The following is a 25,820-nucleotide window of genomic DNA, read 5'->3' on the forward strand; positions in this document are numbered from 1 at the left end:
CCTTCCTACAAAATTATTGTTAGGAAAGGATTCCGGTTGATGTGTACGTTGGGTTAGTAACTAAAGATGCGCCGTATGCTACTAATGTAAATATCTTAAACTTAAATTATTTGATTCTACTTCTTTCTTTTTGTCTCTTCAGTTAAATATACAGAAAATTAAATCGTAAATAAAGAAAAATTGTGAAGTATTTATAGGCTTCAGTTACCTAAGTGTCTATGCTAATGTAGGAATTTAATAACCAAACCTCTCTTTTTGGCGCACAGGATCCTTCGTTCTATCCCGGCTCCCGCCAAGTGGGCTTTGTAGTGGATAAACACCGTGTGCGTTGTATCTATTGAAGCTTTCCTGGCGATGTATTGTGAACAGGTCTTCTCGGGCTAGCAGCCAGGTGAATACTGTTATATCTTGCGACGTTTCGAGGGCTGACATCGTCCTCATCTTCAGGCGATCATATTCAACAATCTGCCTCCCATACACCGGGAACACTTCTGGAAAGCTCAGCAGACAATTTGCCAGGTACAACATCAGGACAATACACAAGCCTCCAGCAAAAATAAAAAACTTAATACGATCAACCAAAGACGACCTGGGCTTCCGAACTCCTGGAGTTTATCGCATTCCATGTGAATGTGGTAAGTCATATATTGGACAGACAGGACGAACCATTGAAGCCAGATGAAAAGAACAAAACAGTTACATCAGACTAAACCAACCAGAAAAATCTGGACTGGCTGAACCAGGGGGTGCTCTTAACCTATGTCCCGAACCTCTACTTTCACGCTCTCTTCACAGTGACGTCACCAGCGAGGAACTTAGAGCTTGTCGTCTGCTTGGCGCGCGAAGATTTGCTAGTAAGACCACAAACAATTCTTTATTTATTTTGGGATTTTGCTATGTTGAATTATGTTGCTTTCTTTTCTAGTGGTGTACGTGGACGAATATTATTTAATAGAGAAAAGGTCTATATCTCGGAAGATTTCTTTACGTGAGCTTTGCTGTACAGACATGCAATATTGCAAGATAGTGTGAACTTGAGTACGTGTGTACATATGTATTTTTACGTGTATTTGTCTTTCATCTCCAAGTGTTTCACATTATAGTATTAGGGATGTACCGATATATCGGTAATATCAGCCACTTTTGGGAGTATCGGCATTGGCAAATAAACACCGATATTTACCAATACATTTTTCAAACTATTTTCAGTTTGTTTAATATTAACAGTGACACTTATATTTCATCGGTTTCTTTTAGAGTTAAAAGTTGTTCTAAATTATTATCAATTGTACAATCAATCGATTTCTTTATGCATGTATACACCTTTGATTTGCACTATTCATATTCACTGATAGTTTTAGTCCCTCCATGCCAAGATAGTGAAGAAAAGACAAAAGTCCTCAGTCAGGATCATAGGCACCCGAAGACTATTTTCTAGGGGGAGCCGATTTCCCGATTTCAAAGTAAAATAAAGTAAGTTTATTTTCCTTATTCATTTTCATAAATTTCTATGTATGCATGAAGTTCATAATTTAAAATTATTTTTCGATATTTTTTCTGCTTATTGATCCTCTAGATGTTTATTTGAGTTAGAAACCAGAGTAAAACTCCGGGACGTCGTGCGGGTAGAACAGGTGGAGCAATTGCCCCACACCTTGCACCACAGAATGGAAGAGTTTGACCGTTGAGGAAAACTAGCAGGTTAACTATCTCTAATTCATTGTTGAGATTAGTGTTGTCCACGAGAGGAGATCGAGGCGAGAAATGTCTAATCTCGTCTGCAATTCGAGACGAAAAGCATCTTTTAAATTAGTTTAAATTTAAAAATATGGGAGTTCTCGTCTCGTTTTCGAGGCAAGATGAGAAACTTCATGAGTCTCATTGGCAACAAAAGTTCACCCAAGTATTAAACCTTAAACACTGGTTTAGTGTTGCATGGTTCATCGTGAAAATAAATAAATAATAATAAAAAAAAAAAAAAAAAAAAAAACTATAAATTCATAAAGTCATTGTAACAACACAATGAAGAGCATTCAAAGATACACAAGTCATTACACAATATACTCCAATAATAAATATGGTTTAACTGTTGTTATATCTCATCCTTCGTGGATCTCTCGTGACTTTAGGAAGCCAGGACAAATTTTGTACACAAATTTATACAAGAGGCTAGAGAAACTTCGAGGCGAGACGAAAAGAGCTTTTTTCGAAAATCGATTCTACAAGACGAGAAAACCTAATTTCTCGTTTCGTCTCGATTCGTAACGCTAGTTAGCATACAAATATTTAGATATAAACCAAATACATTTTTCCGGACTGTACTATTAATGTCACGAAGTGCAATCATAGCGTCAACAATGGTTACATTGAATATAATCTGTAATGGATAGTCGACATGACGTTTAACATGGATGGGTTCCGTTTTAATAATCATGTGAAGAAGATATGAATGGACAATTTTAAACTTTAAGCCTGAGTGCTGTATATTGAACGAAATAAATTGCTAGGCATCATTGGTTCCGCAATTACTTTAACTCCAGGCACCGGAAATTTCAGAGATTGCCCTGGTAAAACACATATTTATCTGCAACTTTGCTTAAATACATTCACAGCAACATTTCAGATATAAATACATTTAAAATGTAATTATAATTCAACAATTATCTATCTCATCAATAAATAAATAAATAAATAAATGATCATGCAACACAGGTACATCGTTAATTTTCCATAATATAAATTGCGTTAAGATGTTCTATTTATTGCTGGCTTATTTATTATTTATTTATTTGTAGTTTGTGTGTAGGAGAATGTTGTGACAGCGAAAATGTTATGCATAAAGAAAGAAAAAAGACATTCTGGCTGCTTCGTACACCTCTATACCTACTTGCTGCTCCTCGCTGGTGACGTCACGCAAAACGAGGAGCGAAGCGTCTTTGCGTATAGCTCAACCTTTCCTTCTAGTAACCTTGGGCTGAACATAGCATCAAACAGAAACATAAGATTTTGTTCACAGATGCCGAAATAATAGCAAAATGCTCAAGAGTTTGGGACAGGAGGATAAAAGAAGCCGTTGCAATCATACAAGAAAAAACGAACCTTAACAGAGACACAGGATTCCAACTGAGTAAAACTTGGACACCAATCATATCCCGCCATTTCAAACACCAATCAGAAGCCGCCATTTCAACTACCAATCAGAAGAGTCCAATCATACATACATGAGTATATATATTCCATACACTCCATTGCACCATCATATTCGCCTGAAGATGAGGACGATGTCAGCCCTCGAAACGTCGCAAGATATAACAGTATTCACCTGGCTGGTAGCCCGAGAAGACCTGTTCACCGTGTGCGTTGGTTTTCTCGGGATTCTTCTATTTCTTCCCACTTTCGTCAATCCATGATTATCATCCATCTCATCATTGTTTTCTTTAGCCTCGGTGCATAATCATGAAACGTTAAACAAACAAAAAAAAAGATGAACATGCCTTGTTGGAATGTTATTTATTTCTTCGATTGTAAACATGTCTTTAAATTCATGTGTAGATTTTTTTTTTTTTTTTTTTTTTTTTTGCATGAACGCTCTAAGATACTGATATTTATTTTATGTATAACTTATCTTCCTTCTTTCTTATTTATTTTCTTGTTATGTGCTCTTTCTTCAAGTGGCACTCTTTACTTACGTTAATAACTTTAGTCGAAAGCTGGTGTCGAGAAATGTAGAAAATACAAAATATTAATGAGAATTTATCACATAAGAATATATACACTGCTAAATATTAAACACCGAGAAGGAAATATTGAATTGACCTTACATTTGGAATTTGTGTAGAGGATGAAAGAATAGTAAAATGGGTAGCAGTGCTACTCTGCGACACTCATGTGCGCCATCTACGTTCCCTTGATGCAGCAACTGCAGGAAGGTCAGAGAACCCACAGTTCAGTAGTGGCTGATTTGACATGAGTGCGCCTGGAAATCGAATGTGGTAGCAATTTCATCAGGTCTCTTTCTTTGATCGCTAAAGACTTGTGGCATATGGTAACTTCAGATTATCTGGATGAGATATTGGTAACCATGTTAAACGGAGTGTAACCACAATGATGCGAATATAGAATCGACGTGCAAGATCTCAGCAGTCAAATCGATTACTCCAAGACTGACATGCAGAATCTCAACTACTGCATCATGCTAGCTGAGACGACAGACTTCTTGTCCGTATAGCTAAGGCAGATTCGACAGCCACTTCCCGATCACAAGTGTACGACGAATTAGAAACCTTTTGACTGAAAAAAAAAAAAAGAAAAAAGAAAAGAAAAAAAAGTAGTGACTGCAGTGGTTCTGCGAACATGGCATGGAAAGCCGAATGGCAGTTTATTCTCTTTTCAAACAAATTATTTCTTCTGTCTACAGTATCATAATGGCGTGCCATTCGACATGCGTCTGTGGTAGTACCGTAGCAACAAGCTAGATGACGCCTTTATTCTGCATCAGTACAATGACTAGCACCGGACGTTATAGTTATGGTATGGTTTAATAATCCGTTTCCTTTTGCGTCTAATACACAGTAACGGGTCTGAGCAGTCAACGGTATACCACTGAGTTTTGGACCGGTTATGATGTCTTTACTCCAGATCTTGCATGGAGCCACTTTCCGATAGGGCGCAAAATCCTACACTTGATAGATGGACACGATATTCCACTGCATCCTTAGCGGACACGTTCTCTCGATCTCTCGCCGATTGAGCTCGTCTGGTCCTTGATTGCAGAACGCCTTGCACACCATACCTTCCCCCGCTAATGGTGAGCTTTGTCAAGATGTCAGAGATGCATGACTTGCTATAGTTGCTATAGGAGAGCATCCACTATCTCATCCTGTGTATGCCTGATCAGTAGAGGCGCGAGTTTTTCGCAATGCGCGATAAAACGAAATTCGTCAGAATTAAGTAATTTTAAGTTTTTTTGACGTTTTATGATATTCTATGTGTATTTTCATTGATTTCCATTGCGCGATAAAACGCGAAATTGACAGTTTTGCGCGAAACTTCTAGCAATACGCGATATAACGCGAAATTTTAAAAATACGTTTTCATTACGTTAAAAGCGCTAGTTTTCCGCTGACGGAATGGTAGAACGTGGCATGAACTGTGAATTTTGGGTGATTAGGACACGACTATAGGGAACATGTTGCCCGTTAGCTATCACCATCGCAGTTGGATGGGGAGTTCCAAAGTGATGATTGATTGAAGTTTGTTGTAAATGAACTTACATATGTGTGGCTTCCAATAAGCAATGCCAATTGAAAGAGATTTTTTTCCCAAATATGAACTGATAAGTGACAAATGTACAACAATGAAGGAGGAAAACGTGGAAACATATAACATGCTTATGTTTAATGTTTAAATGTAACTTGTGCCTATGTGTTTTCAGAAGACAGCAAAACTTTCCTACTCATAGTAAGTTTAGTTACTGATTTTGTTCAGTTTGATTTGAAAAAAAAATATAATTTTCTATAATGAAATTGACATTGTCAAGTGAAATATTCAGTGTATTTTGTTTTTTAGGTAATTAATAGTTTATTTTTATACTGACCTATGAATAAAAGGAACAATTGTAAAAATATCAGGGAATTCTTTTCCACAAGAGCTACAAAATGCGAAACTTTATTTGGAAAATGCGACAAAACGAGAAATAAGAAAAACGAAACTCGAAAATTTCAAATTCTTAATGCGAAAAACTTGTGCCCCTACTGATCGGTCATGATGGATCCATGCGTTACTGTCCTCTAAACATCTAGGCATTTGCAGCTGTAACTAATCATTTTACACTTGCTTCTTAACCTAATTGTCTGACACATTTAGGACTGCTGTCTCGTCTCCTTAGTATTCCATGGTTAATATTCAGCATTGTATTATCATTATATTGGGAGCGGTGATAATGATCATAAATAATGTAAGTAAAGGCCAGTAGTCACCGCAAGAAACAAACTTTATCTCTAGGAAGTACTTTCGAAGAACATCGTCTTCATTGTCAGCCTATGCACACTGCAAAACTTGATGCACTCCTAGAATCAAATTCACGATGGAACTTGAAGAAAATGGAGCTCTTAACTTCCTTGATATTACCATCAAAAGACAAGCCAATAAATTTGTTACTTCAGTATATCGTAAACCTTCTGCTGGTACCAAGTATGTTCATTTTAAGTCATCTCATTCATGGCTTCAGAAACTGAATATTTGGAAAAACTTCTTCAAGAGAGCTCTTCTACTTTCTGATCTTCCTGGTGATCTCAACCAAGGAATTCAATATTTAATTAAAATTGGACAACAAAATGGCTATCAAAAGTCTTTATTACTGAAGTGGTACAAACAGGTACAGCGGGAGATCGACGCCACGCACCATCGGCCAACAACAAATGCAAAAGAAGACAAATGTATTGGTGTCCCTCTGGTTCCACATATTTCGGCAAAAATTAAGAAGGCGTTGCATAAATATAACATCAAGGTCTCCGAAGTTCCTTCTAAACCTATAGAAAAATATATTACAAATGTTTAATCATTTTTTACTGATCCCCAACAAAGTAGTAGCGTCTATAGGGTCAAATGTCAATGTGACCAAATATATATAAGTCAAACAAAAAGGAATATTTATACCAGAATCGCTTAGCACATTCGCACGTCCAAATCTCGTAGCTTACAACAGTTATCTGGATTGGCATCACATCTCAAAGAAAATAACCACAACATTGTTAATTCATGTTTGATCGAAAAAGCAAAAACAGCAACTGAACGAAAAATTAAAGAAGCTTATTACATTCATAAGGAGAAACCGGCACTCAATTCAGATAAAGGTGACCTAAATGCCATTTGGAGCAATGTTTTTGCTACTCATTTTCGCCGTCTGGAAGATAATGAAAAAAGAAAAAAAACAGTAAACAGTGAACAGTGACAAGTGAATATGACAGTTAACATATGTCTAATTATAGTGACAAGAAGATTTTTACTTCGTACATTTTTAAAATTATTTTTATGGTTTAAATCCTTTTTGAAGTGTGCCTAGGCTGACGATGAAGACGATGTTCTTCGATAGAGATAAAGTTTGTTTCTTGCAGTGACTACGCCTTTTACTTACATTATTTCAGCAGTGAATTTTTATTAAACTGTCGTTCTGAATTTACTGAACTGTTAAATTTCAGGGTTCACTACTTGCCTTAAATGTTTCTGGTAATGGTTTGCATTCATTGTCTGATCTGAAGAGTCTTGATCTTCTGAAATGCTTGTCAGCAAAGGACAACATGTTGAGGGACTTGGATGAAATCTCTCAAGCTGTTCATTGTTTGTCAGCGTTGCAGCATCTCGAACTGGATGGTAATCCTGTCGCGTCACTACCAAAATATAGAGAACGAGTTATTGCAAACGCTTCATCAGAGTTAAGTAAGTAGTTGTTTATATCTTCCAACAAACTTTAGTCTGCAAGAAATAAGCCTTACGTGGCGAACTGTGAACGGACGAATAAGATACGTAATTTAAATTATATTAAAATGTGTATCTATTGTATCAGAATATAAAGAATGTACTACTTGTCACAACTACTTTTCTCATGCGTAGTATTTTTTAAAATAACGAAAAATAGTATTCTGGCTTTATGTAACCAAAGTGTAAGGAATTAGGATGTCAAGTTACGACCATCTAGACTAAAATATCACCTTTATCTCCCTTATGTCGCTCATTTTAAAATCGTGCAAATTAATGTCAGGTTCTGTTTTGACGACCAAAGTGTTTCCACTTACTAAGTGTAGTATTTATATGTAGAACGGTTTTTTTTATTATGATCTGTCAAACTTGTACCAGAAAGTAGCATAATTAACGCTTTTACGTGTAGGGTTGTCTCATTTTCAATGTTCTTTAGTGTTGCACTAAATGATTTTTACTAAGTATTCTAATAACAGTCTAAAGATTAACAAATATGTTTCAACCTCACTGTATATGAGAGAATCTATATTATCATTTAAAATTTATCCTCTTGTTAATCTCGTCAGGGGTTAACAAGGTGTCTACTGAACTGGAAAACCTGGAAAAGTCAGAAAATTTTCTGTGTCCTAGAAATTTAATGTTCGGATAAATTTATAATATAAAACACTGAAAATTTAAGGAATGTTTCGCTACAACTAAAGCAGGTTTTGAAGCGATCGACTTCCCTATCTTTTCAGTATCTTTTTGCTAAAGAAGTTTATTTGAATCACCTTTTCCAGTGTCTTTTTTTTTTTTTTTTTTAATTATGTTTGTCTTTAATGTCAAGTAAGAAATTACCATGAATTATGAAAAATATTGGGGTGTGTATTCTCAGATGTTCAACAATTTAAATAATATTTACAATTAAAGAAATTCCTGTTGTATGTAGTTACCTATTTGTCTCAATTCACAAGCCAGTTAAATGTAATATTTATTTACGAACATTGTAAGTAGTTGGTGGGAGTCTAAGCTTTCAAGGAAGGAATAAGGATCCTTTTATAAATATTCTTATTCCTTTGCTTTACTAGTATACATCTATACGAGTACGTATATTGCCTTTTTTGTGTATACTAGCTGAGCCTGCGCTCTCTACACAGCGCATCTTCGCATATGAGCATAAATATTCTTCTCATTCCTCACATCTGTACACGTCCCTTTACAGACACAAGTGAAAGACGTCTTGATATATATATATATATATATATATATATATATATATATATATATATATATATATATATATATATATATATATATATATATATATATATATATATATATATATATATATATAAACGGCAAGGCATATCAAAAAGAGGAGATTTTATCGATTATTTTTTTCTCAATATCTCGCACCGTTAGCAAGATTTGAGCCTACTTCCGGTTGGAGGTTCTAATTCATGCATGACCAGTGTTTTCTTTCTTCTTGCATGCAGTATGTAATAAGCAAATACATTACATACACAATTAATTATAATGGCAATTCTATATGGTGTTCATTGGGCAAAACGCTCTAAAAATAAAGATTCATCTTACACTGGAGAAATGGTTATCCTTCCTTTTTCATTATTTGGCCATGAAACAAACCCCTGAGACATGTGCAACCCCTATATACAATAGTATGGTGTTAGAATATATAATGCGTAGAACATAGATGTTCATTTTACTTCGACCTCACTCACCCTCGCCCTCACAGTAGCAGTTGGCCCTCGCCCTCGTTCACCCTCGCCCTCGCGAATGGAATTGTCCATCGCCCTCGCCGTCGAAGCTTGTCCTCGCCCTCGCGGCCAAAACTTGTCCTCGTCCTCGCGCACCCTCACCCTCGCCATCGAAGCTTGTCCTCGTGCCCCCTCGCCCTCGCTGCCGAAACTTGTCCTCGCCCTCGCGCACCCTCGCCGTCGAAGCTTTTCCTCGCCCTCTCGCACCCTCACCCTCGCCATCGAAGCTTGTCCTCGCCCTCGCGCACCCTCACCCTTGCTGTCGAAGCTTCTCCTCGCCCTCGCACACCCTCGTCCTTTTCGTCGAAGCTTTTCCTCGCCCTCGCGCACCCTCACCCTCGCCATCGAAGCTTGTCCTCGCCCTCGCGATAGGAGTTATCCATTATCCTCGCTCGCCCTCGCCTTCGTGCTCAAAACTTTTCCTCGCCCTCGCGCACCCTCGCCCTCATATCATTGAAGGCGAGGGTAATTGAGGGTGAGGAGTCCTCGAGAGGGCGTCCTTCGTGAGGATCAGAGCATCAATTATTCAACCTATTTGGGAATTATTTCCTTATCGTCAGTGGTGGATCGAGAGGGAGGGGGCGATCGGGGCGATCGCTCCCCCCCAGAAGAGGAAACTTCTATTTTTTATATATACAAATAAAACGCATCCCAGAGTTTGGAGCTCTTAAAAGTAGCTCTAAGTAGCAGTATTACAACCCACCACCCCCACCAGAAGTCCGTCATGGATCCGCCCTTGCTTAACATACGTCCTAAAGAAAGGAAACTAAACATATCATTGTATAACTTACTGTGGAACACCTAAAATGGAATAACTGTTACAATGGAGATCTCGGTCGATAGTGACGTTTACATCATTTATCAACAGTATCCAATGCCTTTACTTCAAAATGTTCCTTGAACTACGATGCAAGCATAAGTATTCAGCCACACAAGGGCGGTTCTCATGAGGGTGAGGGTGAAATCAAGGTTTGATGAGTGGCGGTAGAGTGACTGCCGCGGACTATCTGTCAGAATTTGACAGTCAACACGTTGGCCATCCCTGATGTATGTAGCGTAACTGAGGAATTTGAACAAATTCAAAGGGAAAGATCTAAAGAGCTTAATTTTGAAACTCCGTCAGCAAACAAATAAAATACTTCAGAACACTATTGTTGAATTATCACTCGGAAATATATACCCACTCTAACCTATAACATGAATGACTTCATTGATTTGAATGTGAATCTAAGTTAATTGGTATTTTAAAATATAAACTGAAATGTGTCAATGTGCTTGTAAGGTTAATTTCGATGCTGAAATATTGTTAATATTCACCACTAATAGAGATACATTTGTCCTACCTTAACAATGTTAAAATTTTAAATTTTTTCAATTGCCATAAATATGAAACTTTGTCTTAAGAAACTATCCTAGGGGCCAATTTGTGCACTTTATCACTTTGGCCTTGGTTCATTTTTGGCAGCTATCATTGTTAGAAATTTTATTTTCAGTAATTCCCACAATTATGAAATGATATCTTTCAAACGTTGTCTCAAGGATTCCTTACACTACAAATACGTAAAGGCAAATGAAAAACGAAATCTTTAGTTTAAGATCCCACGATTATGCAAGCTAAATGCTAAAGGAGACAGAAGTGAATGATGAAAGAAATAGTTGAATGAGAATGGGGTAGGAAACTGGAGAATCCCCAGAAAACCCACGAACACGATGTCCTCTACCACGAACTTACTTGGACGGGAATCGAACATGCGACCCTTCGAACAAAGGTAATTTCTCTATCGCTGAGCCACCGTTCCTCCCTAAATGGCACGCTCAGAGCTTAGCGCCTCCAGGGGCCTTGGAAAGATTATCGAGCCTAAAATGATTTAGCACTGACTTTTATAAATCCACCAATTCAACAATTAATAATGTCGTGCAAACTTTAAGATTGTAGTAATGAAAGAAAAGATGAAATCTTTAGTTTAGCGCCCCAGAGTTATGTAACTGCTAAAGGAGATGGATGAAATTGTAAGTGAATGATGATGAAAGAAATGGTGGAACAGGAAACTAAGAGAACAAACCTTTATTTTCTTTAGCACAAATAATTAAATGTGTAGATTAATTGATTTCCAGAAATTTTATTATAATTAGCAGTTAAAAACTGAAAGGGCGATCACAAACTTTTCTTGCCCAGGACCTCGCAACAATTTGTTACACGCTGCCATACATCATTAAAACAGGAGTAGAGTGACTGAATTATTTTGCTCTGTGGTTGAAAAGTAATAATGCAAAACAAACAATTATTGACTTGAAGAGATAGGATAGTTTAAAAATTCTGACTGGGGAATAAAATCTTCATTTTTACGTCCTACGATTATCACAGTCTTGTAGCCAACCTGGAACGAAAGAGATTCAGCCCACTGAAGATTCTTTGCGAATATCATTTCAATGTGAATTTCGAACAAAGATCTAAGCTTACCTTCATGCTTACGTTACGTCAAACAATTAACATATAAGGTGGAAATTATTCAACTTTTTTCATAAGATGTAATCCAGCTGACTAATTAAAATTTTATAAGCTTTATATGTTATATGTTGATTAATTAAATGTTGCACCTGATAATATGTAGTCGTTACTGCTTGTTACATAGTATTAGCGTGTGTAATGGTTGTATGGGGGAGAGGAGTATTTAAACGCTAATATTCTAAAGTGAAATATTTACATAAAAATTAGGATAATTAAACATTTTCAATAACTCCCTCTTAGACTTCGACTCTGGTTATAGGTCGATTACCGGTGATTACTGAAAGTTAATGATATTGAAATATACAAAGGAAGTTAGTATAGAGTCTAGCAAGCATGTCTGCTTTCCAGCAAGTCTCAGGTTCGATTCCCTTGAGTGAAGTTTGGACGCATTATGGTGGTTCGGATCCTACCATAAACTATAGATTCACGTACCATTTAGCATCGGCATCGGTGATGAATTATAAAGGGACATTAACTCTAATACGTCAGAATACAGACAGATCGACTGATTCCCAGATATTCATAAGTAAAACTTATATTTTCCATAACAGCAAATTACGTTAGTAGAATGCTATTTTTTTCTAAATATAGATCATGAACGGTTTGAAATTATGTTTATTCTGTTGTGTGAGAACGTTTCTCTATAGTTAGAATTGAGGACATCTTCGAAAGTTCCCCTTCGGGAGGATGAACACTAAGAATCATGAAATTATAGGTGTAAACCTGAATGCAGTTTTACCCACTTATCTCAATAGTAATCTATGTAAATGTAAGGTCACTTGACAGGTCCAAATGTAAGGTCACTTGACCAAAGGCTTAGATAATGTCCCCACAACCTCCACGATGCGGGGCCACCAACTCCAGGGATGTAAAATATATAGAAAATGTTTAGAAAGTAGAGGCGAATAACTAGGGGCTGCAGCGGGCAGGGGCTGTGTTGCAATAATAGACTATCAAAAACTTCCTGCTCAAGTCCTAAAATTTCACACAGCGTACACCATAGTCTTAAAATTTTCACAGAGTATACGCTAGTCTTAAAAATTTCACAGGTTATATATGCTAGTTTTGAATATAGTACTACACGCCTTGAAGCAGAAAGTATGCGCAAATGACTAAGATTGAGCAATACACCTTCGTATACTCTCGACTACACCCCTGAATATATGCTTTTATTTTCTTAGTTTGCTTACATACGTGTGACGAAAATCTGGGAGGAACGCGACCACCCAAGCCCCTCGTTACGACGCCCATGATTAGATGAACCATAGCCGAATACTTCAGGTGTTTTGCTTCTTTATTTCTAAGTTTTCCTATGCTTTGCTGACTAAATATCAGTTGTCAGGGAGCTTTAAAACTTGCGATATAGAACCAAATCATTCTATTTTAATATCCTATTTAGCGAAATAATAATAATAATAATAATAATAATAATAATAATAATAATAATAATAATAATAATAATAATAATAATAATAATAATAATAATAATAATAATAAAAACGTCGATAATGAAGGGTAACAGATCACAGAAAGAAGCCTACTGGACGCCCAAAATAGTCTCCCTTTTCAAGACTGTGCGCTGCATATTCTTACACTATATTAAAAACGCTTTCAAAAATACCAATCTTAAAAAAAAAATAAATAAATAAATAAAATGAAATTTAAAAAAAATAAATCTTTAGTTTAACATCCAACGGTTATGCCATCGATGGCTAAAAGAGACTGATGGAATTGCAAGTGAATGATGATGAAAGAATAGGTGGAATGAGAAAACGGAAGGAAACGGGAAAATCCCGAGAAAACCCAAGTATACGCTATCGTCCTTCACGAACTCTTTTGACCTGGGATCGAACGAGTGACCCCTGATACTAGAGATTGGCTGTAGCACTGAGCCAACGTGCTTTCGTCCAATAATACCAATCGTGTTAATCGTTTAATAGCAATAAATATTTTCGTTTTTAGTTTTTAGTATTGACTTAATAGTTTTGTAACTGGGTACTTGGAAAACGGATAGGATTTCAATTAAAAACAGTTTGTGGGCTGGCCTAGATAGTTGCGATCTACACTTAACGTAATTATCTTAGAATGAGATTTTATTTACAAAATTGACAATTCAATTAAACCATTAACAGTAGTGATTTATAAGATAATCCTAATTTAAGATCAATTAAAATTATTGATCAACTAATAACTGACTTTGATGAAGTGGATTACACTAAGTGTTATCAATTTACGGTGTCTACATTTAATTCATTTAAAAAGTTCGTTATTAAATTCTTCGCCTTCGCTTTTTCTCGCCCTCGCGCACCCTCACCCCGCCATCGAAGCTTGTCCTCGCCCTCGCGCACCATCGCCTTCGCTGCCGAAACTTGTCCTCGCCCTCGCGCAGCCTCGCCCTCTTCGTCGAAGCTTTTCCTCGCCCTCGCGCACCCTCACCCTCGCCATCGAAGCTTGCCCTCGCCCTCGCTGCCGAAACTTGTCCTCGCCCTCGCCATCGAAGCTTGTCCTCGCCCTCGCGACCAAAACTTGTCCTCGCCCTCGCGTCACTGTGGGCGAGGGAACTTGAGGGTGAGGATGCCCTCGAGAGGGCCACCCTCGCGAGGGTGAACATCTCTGGCGTAGAATATGATGCTTTAGTTTTTTTTTCTTTTTAATTTAAACGCTTCCAGTGTACCTTAAAAATATAATAAAGAAATAGTGGTCATGTTTTTTTTTTTTTTTTTTTTTTTTTTTTTTTTTTTTTTTTTTAATATTCAATTAAAACTGGACAATCAAAGCAAAATTTCCAATCGATCAGTGAAAACATCATGTTTGTAGAGACTGTAGTTTCCGAGATCTCATTGTCGAAAGGATTAACCACAAACATATAAACGTCTACAACATATAGTTTAAAAGAACTCGGAAGATGGAAGCACAATTCACGTGAATTGATTTTAGAGAAGGCTTATTAAAATACAAAGGCTTTGAACAATAATTTTTAAACTTAAACTTTATGAAAAAGATCTAGTTGACTAATTTATTTAAAGTACACATATTCAAAATGTTTGTGTCTGTTAAACGTGAAATTACACATAACCGTAAATGAAAGATTTGAAAGTCAAAGTTATAGGTTGGAGCTCAGTCGCTTTATATTGCTATTGTACTGTTTTAATAGATATATAGATAGCTTCATGTTTACTTTTGTTGCTTATTCCCTTGCAATATTTTTTTCCTCATGGGTTGAAAGTATTACACACAGAGTGCATACACGTACCTCTTTCAAAACATTGGCTCTTTTAAATTGCACACACCTTATAATTAATAATAAACTTTATTAACGAAATTAATTGTCTTTTAATTTATTCTATTAGGACTGTTGTGACTGTTGTTTCATCCTGCAATGACCATCGTCTAGTGTATATGCTATAGCTGTCTGAGCCTGAGCTTTAAATTAATTATAACATTCTCAGACTTTGCTATTCACTATTTCTTGAAACTTTCTCTTGTATGTTTTCTACATGCTATGCAAAGAATAATTTACAGATTCCTGTTACGTGGTTATCTTCTCGTTGTTTGAGAGAGTCCTGTCTTCCTGAGGAGTTTCTTATTTCAGCACAGATGCATGACACAAACGAAATTAATACTGAAGCATCTGATAATTACATTTTAAACGGAAAAAAAATCGAGTTGTACGATTAAAAATAAGAGGTCATATTCTCGCCCGAATATATCAGCTTTACTCCTACCTTTCTTCTGAGTGCGATAATTTATTATTCTATTTGGATGCCTACATGCTTGCCCATAATCTTGAGTTTATATATTAAATAGAAAGGAAAAGAGAAAGGGGATATGAATGATAAAACAGTCAAACGTGAACGTGAATCGGAAAAAAAATCACATTGACTATATCAGATAAAGAAGTGTTTATTTTAGAAATGTTCTACGAAAGAAATATGATGTTATTATTATTTTTTCTTTAAACTACTCGCATTATACATAGAAATGTTTGTTAAAAAAGAAAAAGCCATTTCTTATGCATCAGCAGCGGAAAGAATCAAAATATAGTTACTAAGTTATTTTGTTTACTATCCTCTGATAGTTTACGGGTTCGATCTCCTATACATAGAAAATGGTATAGGAGACAACTAATTCTAAAGATTTTCAGAACTGTTTTATATGAAAACACTTAAAAGTCTGTATCATAACAACCAGTTAACATAGAAATATGCTGATTCCACTATATGTGCATAATTTACTTTTCTACTTGCTAGAGAGATAAGTAATATAGCAATACGGTATTTCTAGGTTGCACGTCTGGTATTGGCAACGTTCACAGTTAGAAGTTAGTATATACTAGGGATGGCCAAAATTTTCCGGAATCCGGATTCCGGAAATTTTGTTTTCCGGAATCGGAAAATTTACTTTCCGGAATTCGGAAAAATTCCGGAATTCGTAAAAATTCCGGAATTCAGAAAAATTTCGGAATTCGGAAAAATTCCGGAATTCGGAAAAAATCCGGAATTCAGAAAAATTCCGGATTTCGGAAAAATTCCGAAATTCAGAAAAAATCCGGAATTCGGAAAAAATCCGGATTTCAGAAAAATTCCGGAATTCGGAAAAAATCCGGAATTCAGATAAATTCCGACATTCGGAAAAAAATCCGGAATTTAGAAAAAAATCGGAATTTTTCCGATTTTACTCTCCGGATTCCGAAAAGTAAAAATTCTGGAATTGGCCATCCCTAGCTAGTAGCTGTTAAAAGAGAAACACAATAATGAATATATATACTGTATTAGTTTCTTGTAGTTGGATATGTCTTTATCACTTACGTAGACAATTGCTACTGCAGTTATTTACTGCTTTATGAGAAGGTCTTATTTTCACACACAAAAAAGTCGCCGGTATGTCTCAAACATTATCGCGTTCCCACCTGCAGCTGCTCCAAAGCACTGCAAACTACTTTTTAATCAGGCGAAAGGCAGTGAAGGAAAAGAAATCTCAACAAATATTCTAATAACATTCGCTTATTGTCAACATACCTACAGTGAGCGCAGAAAGTGCTCGTACACCATGCATACTTTATATTGAAAACATCTAGCATGAGAACGGGAGGTGGAAAATATATATATAACCAGAATTAAGACTACACATTCATACATTTTATTTCTATATACAAGAGAAAGGCCAAACAAAGACAATCACTGTTTTGCTCAGAAGAAAAGAGAGAATTCCTTTTTTGTAAACGCAAAAAGTCACCGTACACTTATGATTGAATTAATGCTTATAAAGTATATTACGTTATTTAATATTTTGTGGGATTACCCTGTGCGTTAATGATTGTCTGTAGTCTTCGTGGCATTGATTTCACCTGTAGTAGTTCGTAGTTCTGTAGCTTCGGGACTATAGAAGTCAGTGGAGAGCTTTTGTGAACGCGGCATTGAACCTCCGGGTTCCATAGGTCATAGAGTTAGTTAGTTAGTTAGTAGCTTCGGGACTGATTATGTCCCATTCTTCTTGAATAGCTTTTCTCAGGCCTTCTTTAGTAGAGAAGCTGTGCCTTCTGATTCTTGTCACCAGAACAGACCATAGATGTTCTATGGGGTTCATGTCTGGGGATTGGGGAGGTGTGCGAAGCTGTTTCAAGGTATTATAGAGTAGCCACAATCGAGTATTTTCCACTGTATGTTTGGAGTTGTTGCCTTGCTGAACAATAAATTGTTTTCTGCGCACTAGCATGGAGATTTTCCTTTAATATGTTAATATACACTTTGTGGATCATCACTCCATCGATAAAGTGGAGACGACCCACTCCTGAGGCACTCATACAACCCCAGACGAGCACGGACCCTCCTCCGTGTCTTACTTTAGGGACGAGATTTTGAGGATTCATCTCTGTATTCACCTTGCGTCATACCATACGCCTCCCATTGGATTCGATAAGATTAAATTTACTTTCGTCCGAAAATATGACCCTATTCCAGAAAGAAGCCTTATCCCTTATCTTTATACTCTTTTTCAAACTTTAGTCTCTTTATACGATTTGTCTTGTTCACCCATAACATTTTCCTGGCTATCCGACCATGATACCCTGCAAATATTCTGCACTGTACTGGCTGATACTTTAACACCGCGTGTTTCCAGATCCGTTGCCAATTGCACAGCACTACTTTTCGGAAACTTTTTTCTTTCCCTAATAATGTAACGTTTATCTTGTTCACTCAACACTCTTGGTCTTCCAGTTTTTTTTTTTTTTTTTTTTTTTTTTTCGCACAGTGATAGAAACATTATACATCGCAATTATTGTTTGTACTGTTGAACGAGGTCTGTCTGCAAGGTTTGCTATCTTTCTCAAAGATTTACCCTTCTTATGCAATTTAATAATTACTTTTCTTGTCTTCTCATTTGTTTCTGTTCGGTTGCTTCCCATTTTTACAGCCCACCGTGCAGTTTTTTCACTCCTATTCACAACTAAACTCATTCTGTTATTCGTCATGCTATAAACAGAGGTGTATAATCAGGTGAATACTAGTGAACCCCAGTTGTGGTATCTTTGTTTCGTATTCGTACGTCAGGTGTACGATCTCTTTTTGCGTCTACTCTATACAATTTCTACGGAATTTATTTACTTTCTGACCATTAAACTTGTCTTCGTGGTTCTTTATTGATATATTCATAAAGCTTAGTTTTCATTATTCATATTGTGTGTGTTATTTTATTACACTTCTTAAATTTTCTGTTTCTTTTTCGCAGGCATTCTCGTTTCAATAGCATAGGTGTACGAACACTTTCTACGCCCACTGTATGTACAGTAAATACAAATTTATAATTTTTGACTTTACGAAGTATACAATGTAATTGTTCAATAATTAACATAAGCAGGCATTCATTAATTTGTATTAATATAATAATTAATAAAACTAATAAGCGGGTGATTGATGACTCAGTGGTAGAGTTTTCATCTAGGTATTCTAACCCAGGACATGTGGGTTTTCGATGGCTAATTTTGTGTTCGAAAATTTTTCCGGTGGTAGGCCTACTCTTGGTTCCCTTTCTTATATTTGTTCCATCATCACTCATTAACGAATTTAGTTTATCAAAACTCTATAGCCATATATTCATTCTGTCCGTCAGTGAAACAAACAGTCTCAAGTACTATCTGATGGATTACCATCAATTTTGGCCACGATGTACAGAGTCAATAGTTAAGAATCGAGTTCCCTGATGAATGTAATATTCAAACCGGAAGCGGTACAAATCAACCATTTCCGGTTTTAACGTTAATCATTATATAGTAAATATGGTAATAGATAGCGAGAAACGGTTTCCAGTAATCGACATATATAACATTCATGTAGATAGAATGTTACCCAATTTGTGCATCTGCTGAAAATAATGAGCTTAGGTATTTAGAGAGCATTTCCCGCTTTAGAAAATGTGTGCTTGGTAAAGAATGTAGAGAATTAGCTGAGTCAGGCACGTTGCTAGAATATGGTAATAGGAAGGGGGGGGGGGGGGTCTGTCACGAAATACTGTGGTTATTTACCAGGGGCTCAATCATTCTAAACTATTTTATTGGCAACATATATTGGTTCGTTTAGCCAAGATTTCTAATGGAGGGATGATGTGAAATACTGTGGTTACACACCAGAGGCTCGATCAATCTAAATATTTTACTGACAACATACCCATATTGATTGGTTAGGACAATAAAATGAGGATATATTAGTAAGTATTTTAATAAGAAGCTATCAAGATATCTCGAGTAAAAAATTATAAAAAAGTATTGAAAAAGATATAGTCTTCCGAGGTCATTCGAACGGTGTCGAGAATTTTGCGTCTGGGAAATTTGCGCCCTATCTCAAGAACCAGGAAAATTGCGCCTGCAATGTACCTCCACCGGGAAGTTTGAGCCCTGCGAAATAAAAGAACCTATTCGAGCTTACGCATTTGCTCGGAAGGGCTGACATTACAGCATAAACAATCCTCCCCCCACAACCATGCCATTTGTGATTTATTTTCATTGTGGCTATATAAGGGGAGAATAAACTTCAATATAAGCCAAAAGAACACAACGGATCAACGCAATCACTGCTTCTTCCAGAGATGATTTTGGGGGAACACTGGCCTCCCCAGAGCTCTCAAAGTGCCCCCTCGGAGGAGACCAAAATAATACGTCTATAATATAATAATAAATAGAATAGTACCAGCAGTGACCCCCTCCGGAATACTAAGTGTGCCCCCCGGAACATTTTTTCTGAAAGAACGACTGAACGCAATTGTGTGTTTAAAGTGTAATTCCAGCAAGTAAACACACTGTACATAGTTTTCTTGATAATATTACTGAACTGATTTTACATTCACTTTACATTTTCTTTTCTATATTTTGTGTCCTAAAAAGCCAAACAACTCGCAAGGATTGTGAACAGAGATATCTGGGTAGAGCCAAACAGCCTTTTGTAGATTAAATTATACTCTTTGATTATATTAATAAATAATTATATATCAGTCATTTATACTTTTATTGTAAATTTTGTAGTATAATGAAAAATTGTATTTGTATGGATTGCCCTTTAGTGAACTAAAATTGTATTTTTTTTCATTTGTTCGGAATATTATAACGGATGGAGTAACTCACTGAGACGATGAGAGGCAAGCCTAGTTCAAGTGTGAGTGGAAGTTACTTTACACAATACAAAAATAAGTTGAATTGTAGGGCGCTAACATCCCAGTGCAAATATATAGCCGGCGCATTTTCCCCTCTTTTTGCGGTAGGGCGCAAACATCCCAGTGCAAATATATTGCGAGCGCATTTTTTCCTATTTTTGTGGTAGGGCGCAAATTTCCTGAACGCAAAATTCTCGCATTCAAGGGAAATATAATGTCCGTGAAGTTGACAAGCCACTTATGTCAGACTCCAATTTCGACTTTAAACATCTCTAGTGCTATGTTAGTGTTCGATAGTGACGCAAATCGTTAGCACTCCACAGATAACGTGTGCTTTTTAAATAATGGATATGTCTTCTAACTGCATGCCAACACGCTCACTTCTAAGAATCATCTCAAAAATGAGGTTAACCGTTAGAGCAAGTAAGTGCTCATTAGTACCATTAACATTAACGTTAATGCCTCCATTGTACGGCCCTTTGAGTAATAATTACACCACGTATAGTCTCAATGGGTCCCTATATTCTCGCGAACATTCTGACGTTCTTAAGTTAGTTACTTTTTTTTTTGGAACTATTGTTTATCGTTTATTGTTTATTGCTAGTCTGCAGAGTAGTCCTTACATTAATATGCCATTGTCCTTGATAATCATTGCGTATTTACAAGCAGTTTGTTATTACTGTTAGAAGATATCAAAAAACAACAGATAAAATCTACTACTTAACGGTTCATATTTTTCTTTTACAGTACACAAACGATTAATAATAATAATAATAATAATAATAATAATAATAATAATAATAATAATAATAATAATAATAATAATAATAATAATAATAATAATAATAATAAGACTATTCCAGCATAAAAGTTATCAATTGCATCACACTGGCAACAAGCGACGCATATTTTAACTTCATAAAAATTCGTTTCTCACGATTTTCTGGAAAACTACGTATGATATCTTCATTCTGTCAAGTTGTTTATCTCAGTGTGATATATGTATTACCTCTGGACAATATCACAGTAAAACAAAAATTAAATATTAGGAGTGCATCGTACTTTTGGACTACGTCTCATTAACCATGGGAAGATTGAGTAGTGTATACTTTAGGATGTAAGTTTCAGCTTAACTTGCATCATACATTCTTAGGATTACAAAAAGGAAATTTGTTCGTTTGCATTTGAACAAAATTCTTAGGATTACAAAAAGAAAAAATATTTTTTACGAATTCCGGAATTTTTCTGAATTCCGGAATTTTTCCGAAATCCGGATTTTTTCCGAATTCCGGATTTTTCTAAAATCCGGAATTTTTCTGAATTCCGGAATTTTTCCGAAATCCGGAATTTTTCTGAATTCCGGAATTTTTCCGAATTCCGGAATTTTTCCGAAATCCGGAATTTTTCTGAATTCCGGAATTTTTCCGAATTCCGGAATTTTCCGATTTTACTTTCCGGATTCCGGAAAGTAAAAATTCCGGAATTGGCCATCCCTAGTATATACTATCGCCTGTTTCAAATTGACAACACTAGACAACTGTGATTGGAGAAAGGAGAAAACCTGTTCAAGACCATGTGTAACTTCTCGTTTGAAAAGCACTATAAGATCTTGACTCTGGAACTTCTACATAAATAGTTAATACTTTTCTGACCAGAGTATATACATTTTTATTAAAATGAAAATAAGCTATAACAGTTTTAATAACTTAAAGTTATCTTCATCAGACGTTACTTGGGCGAGATATCTTCATAATATTCAAGTACGTTGCTGTTACAAGATTATATAACTGTTATATGCATTTGAAGTAGATAATGACCTTTCATTTAAGAAAGTGTTATATTTAAGGCACGAAGTAAAACAAATAATGAAAGATGTATATATGCAATTAATGGTAATATCATATCAAGAGTATATTTAATGATCTGAGAGTTACGATGAATTTTAATTCGTCGTTTCATGACTACATATGAAATAATATAAAAGATGCGTATAAACAATTGAGATTTGTAATTTAAAATTTTAAAAAATTTTTCATAAGTTATGCACCATCATTGTGATCTACAACGCTGTTGTAAGATCAAAATCAGAATATTGTTCTCTCATATGGAGTCCATTAAAAAAAAATAAATTTAAAATATTCGAGGGACAACTTGGACAAATTCAGAAGAAATTTGTAAGATGTTTATATTTTAACAAGCACAATATAGGTATTTTCCTATGAAAATAAAATATATTATGTTGCACTATTGAAGGAGTTAAATCGTTAACTAACAGGAGAGAATATTTTGAACAATTATTTCTTTATAAAATAGTGAACGGAATAATACAAAACAGTCCCTGTTGGCTTTAATGTAAAACAAAATTAGTTAAGAAGTTCAGAATTATTTTATTGCAAGGTAGCCAGAAACTTAAAGAAATTCGCCAGTTATAAGACTGTTTGAAGTTTAGTAGAATAATGGTAGCAAGTAAAGGCATATTGTGGAATATGTATATATAAAATATATATTGTGGAATATATATATTTAAAAAATTAGAAAAGGTTTATACCATGTAAATTGTTTCGTAATTGATTTGATAAAAGTTTAATATTTAAATAAGTACATGAGACTCTTGTTAATATTAAGTGATTTTTTTTGTTTTTGTGTTGGTTTTATTTATTTTTTGTTGCAAAGTGAAAAGTGAACCTATTGAGAGGTTACGTTTTTGTAAATAATGTGGATATTTAAGTTTTTTGAATTTTATTTATATGTAGTATTATTTCATAATGTACAAATATATCTAGAGTGTATGTCTTCTGTAATTGGAGTTTGTACTCTATTGGAGGTAAATAAATAGATAAATAAATAAGAGATACAAGAAATATACACAGAGTAAGAACGTCTCAATCCTTTTCAAAGTAAGCACCTTGGGATCGCACACACTCTTCCTGGCATTGTTTTCATTCTTCGAAACGTTCTGAAAAGTTCTCTGTTGGAATCGCGTAAACTTACTTCATCATTGACTTGAATATGATTGACGGTCTGGAATATTCCCTTTCAAAGGTAATTTGAGTTTTGTCAACAGCTAAAGGTAGCAGGAGAACAAATCTGAAGTGTACGGTGTTGAATCACCAGTGTGATTTGACATAAGGTCAAAAAACTATGCATGAGATATATGAATGGGCGCGAGCGTTGTAATAATAAAGCTGCGAATCATCAGTTGTCCAGAGCTGTGATCATTTTCGTCGTATTCTATGTCGCAGCCGGCAAAGGGCACAGAGTAGTTGTTATTTAGCCTGAAAAAGTGTATTCATAATGAACAAATCCCAATCATTCATTTCGAGGAGAGACGATCATTTGAACGATTGACCCTTCATTTCCCGATCGCAGGCGTAGATCTACATTATATCCCAGATCTTTCATCAAAATTTCAGACTTTCCAGCTCAGCTTCTAGCTCTTTGACTGTCAATCGGCGGTCCTTGTTGATTGCAGTCCGTACACGTTAATATTTTCCGGAGTTCTGCGTTTGGTAGTCTTCCAGAACGTGAATTCATGTAAATTATTCACATTGTATTAACATTGACTCGATATTTTCGGGTCAGACCTCGTGTGTATTAATATATATAATCTATTTGGGAACTGTTGTTTTGTTTTTTGACAATAATGTGATTTAATTTTTACTTTTGAGCATTAACTCGTATCTCTTGTATTTCTCTTAGCGATTTTTAAATATTTGTTATTATTTCTGTTGATTTATAATTTAAGATTAGTGTTATTCATTAAATGTTTTTAAATTTATATTCTAAAAATAGTTAATGGTTTCCATTTCAGCGTCTTTAGATGGGAAAGAGGTGACGGATATGACCAGGAAGTTTATACAGAATTTGGAATACACAAAAACAGCGAGACAACTGGCAAAGAAAGAATCAGTTTTGAAGAGATCAAGTAGGTTTGATACATCTTTAGTAATTATGATTACTTATACAGTGTGGTTATTAAAGCTGGAACCAATGACAGATGTGTTAAATATTATGGCTTAAATGCAGAACTTTGTCACATGTTAACTACTGTTTTCAACGTATTACACTTCCGGTCTCTTTGAAAGTCTCATTCTATACAACAATGCTTTTGTAAACAAGTTTAGGTCGTCCATATACTGTCATTAATTTCTGCTGTACTGTTACCCTAATCAGCGAACGAGCTCCCTCGTGGTTATATGATTAGCGTATGTAACTTCGGCGCAGAAGGCCCAGGTGCCGAGTTCGATTCCTGGCGGGAACTCATGTGATTCGGTTTCCACGTTAGTTATATCCACGTCTCATTTAGCCTAGCTGCGAAAAAGACACTGAACTCCACTCCAATCCTAATCTGCATACGAGCCTCATGATGACAGAGAACAGTGAGCTATCTATTGCTTGCATTATTTTCACTACTAGTGATTGCTGCGCCTCCTATACAAACGCAACTTCCATCTTGTGAAATAAAGAGAGAGTAAAGGTTGCTCCTCTTTCGCCGCAAATCACACAGCTAGAACTGTCACAGTTTCTATATATTAAAATTTTGTAATTTTGTAAAAGCTTTATGGACAGGCTGTTCGTTAATATATGTGTTAATACACTCTGTCTATAAATTTTTCAAAATTAAAAATTTCGCTATATATCTATAACGATTTTTTTAATTTTGTTTGTATCCTATTGCTCGATACTTTGCTTTTACGTAAAACTATATACAGGTATGTATACCAAGTCGTCTCAAAGTGTCGAGCAATAGAATACAAAGAACACCTATAGATTTATGAAGAAGGAACAAGACATAAGAAACATGACATGGACGCCTTAGACCCCTTGTAAGAACCTAGGGATCTCACACTTCTAGCGTTGTTTCTACATTCAAAACATTCTGCAGTCGTGTTAGAATTGTTAATAACTGCCTCGTCACATTGACTTGAATATACTTCATGGTCTGGAATATTTCTTTTCAAAATGATTTAAGTTTTTGTAAACAACTAGAAGTTGGAGGGTGATAAATCTGAACTATAGGGTGGCTCAGTCTCTTGTGGGATTTGGTATTACGCTAAACAACGCACGAAATATTGACAATGGACGGGCGCTGCCATGAAGCTGCGAATCATCAGTTGCCTCGAACTGTGGTCATTTTTGTTATATTCCATCTCGCAGCCGGCGAAGAACATGGAGGTAGCACGTCTTAGTAATTGTTTAGCCTGAAAAAGAGAATTTATAATGGGCAAATTAAATAAAGAAGAAAAGGAAACTAACTGTAACGACTGAGCCTTTATATCCCGATCGTACTCGTAGATTCACGTTTCATCCAAGATCTTCCCAGCTTAACTTCTAGATCTTTGACTGTTAGTCAGCGGTCCTTGTTAATTGCAGCCCGCACACGTCAATATTTTCCAAAGTTTTGCTCTTTGTTGGTCTTCCAGAACGTAAGTCCG

At 35.7% G+C, this 25,820-nt stretch overlaps 1 protein-coding gene across 9 annotated transcripts in view; it reads left to right on the plus strand.

The window, feature by feature from the left end:
• Positions 1–25,820, plus strand: part of LOC145673411 (protein phosphatase 1 regulatory subunit 42-like) — a 58,005-nt gene that overhangs the window by 23,403 nt on the left and 8,782 nt on the right. For all 9 annotated transcript variants that reach the window (XM_081743153.1, XM_081743112.1, XM_081743105.1 and 6 more), the window contains exons 5-6: positions 7,200–7,437; positions 24,197–24,310. In XM_081743153.1, coding sequence (XP_081599279.1) covers positions 7,200–7,437; positions 24,197–24,310 — 352 coding nt within the window. The remainder of the gene's footprint in view (positions 1–7,199; positions 7,438–24,196; positions 24,311–25,820) is intronic.

The sequence above is a fragment of the Thermobia domestica genome, chromosome 2 (assembly GCF_964235325.1).
Source record: "Thermobia domestica chromosome 2, izTheDome1.hap1.1, whole genome shotgun sequence".
Taxonomy (NCBI): Eukaryota; Metazoa; Arthropoda; class Insecta; order Zygentoma; family Lepismatidae; genus Thermobia; species Thermobia domestica.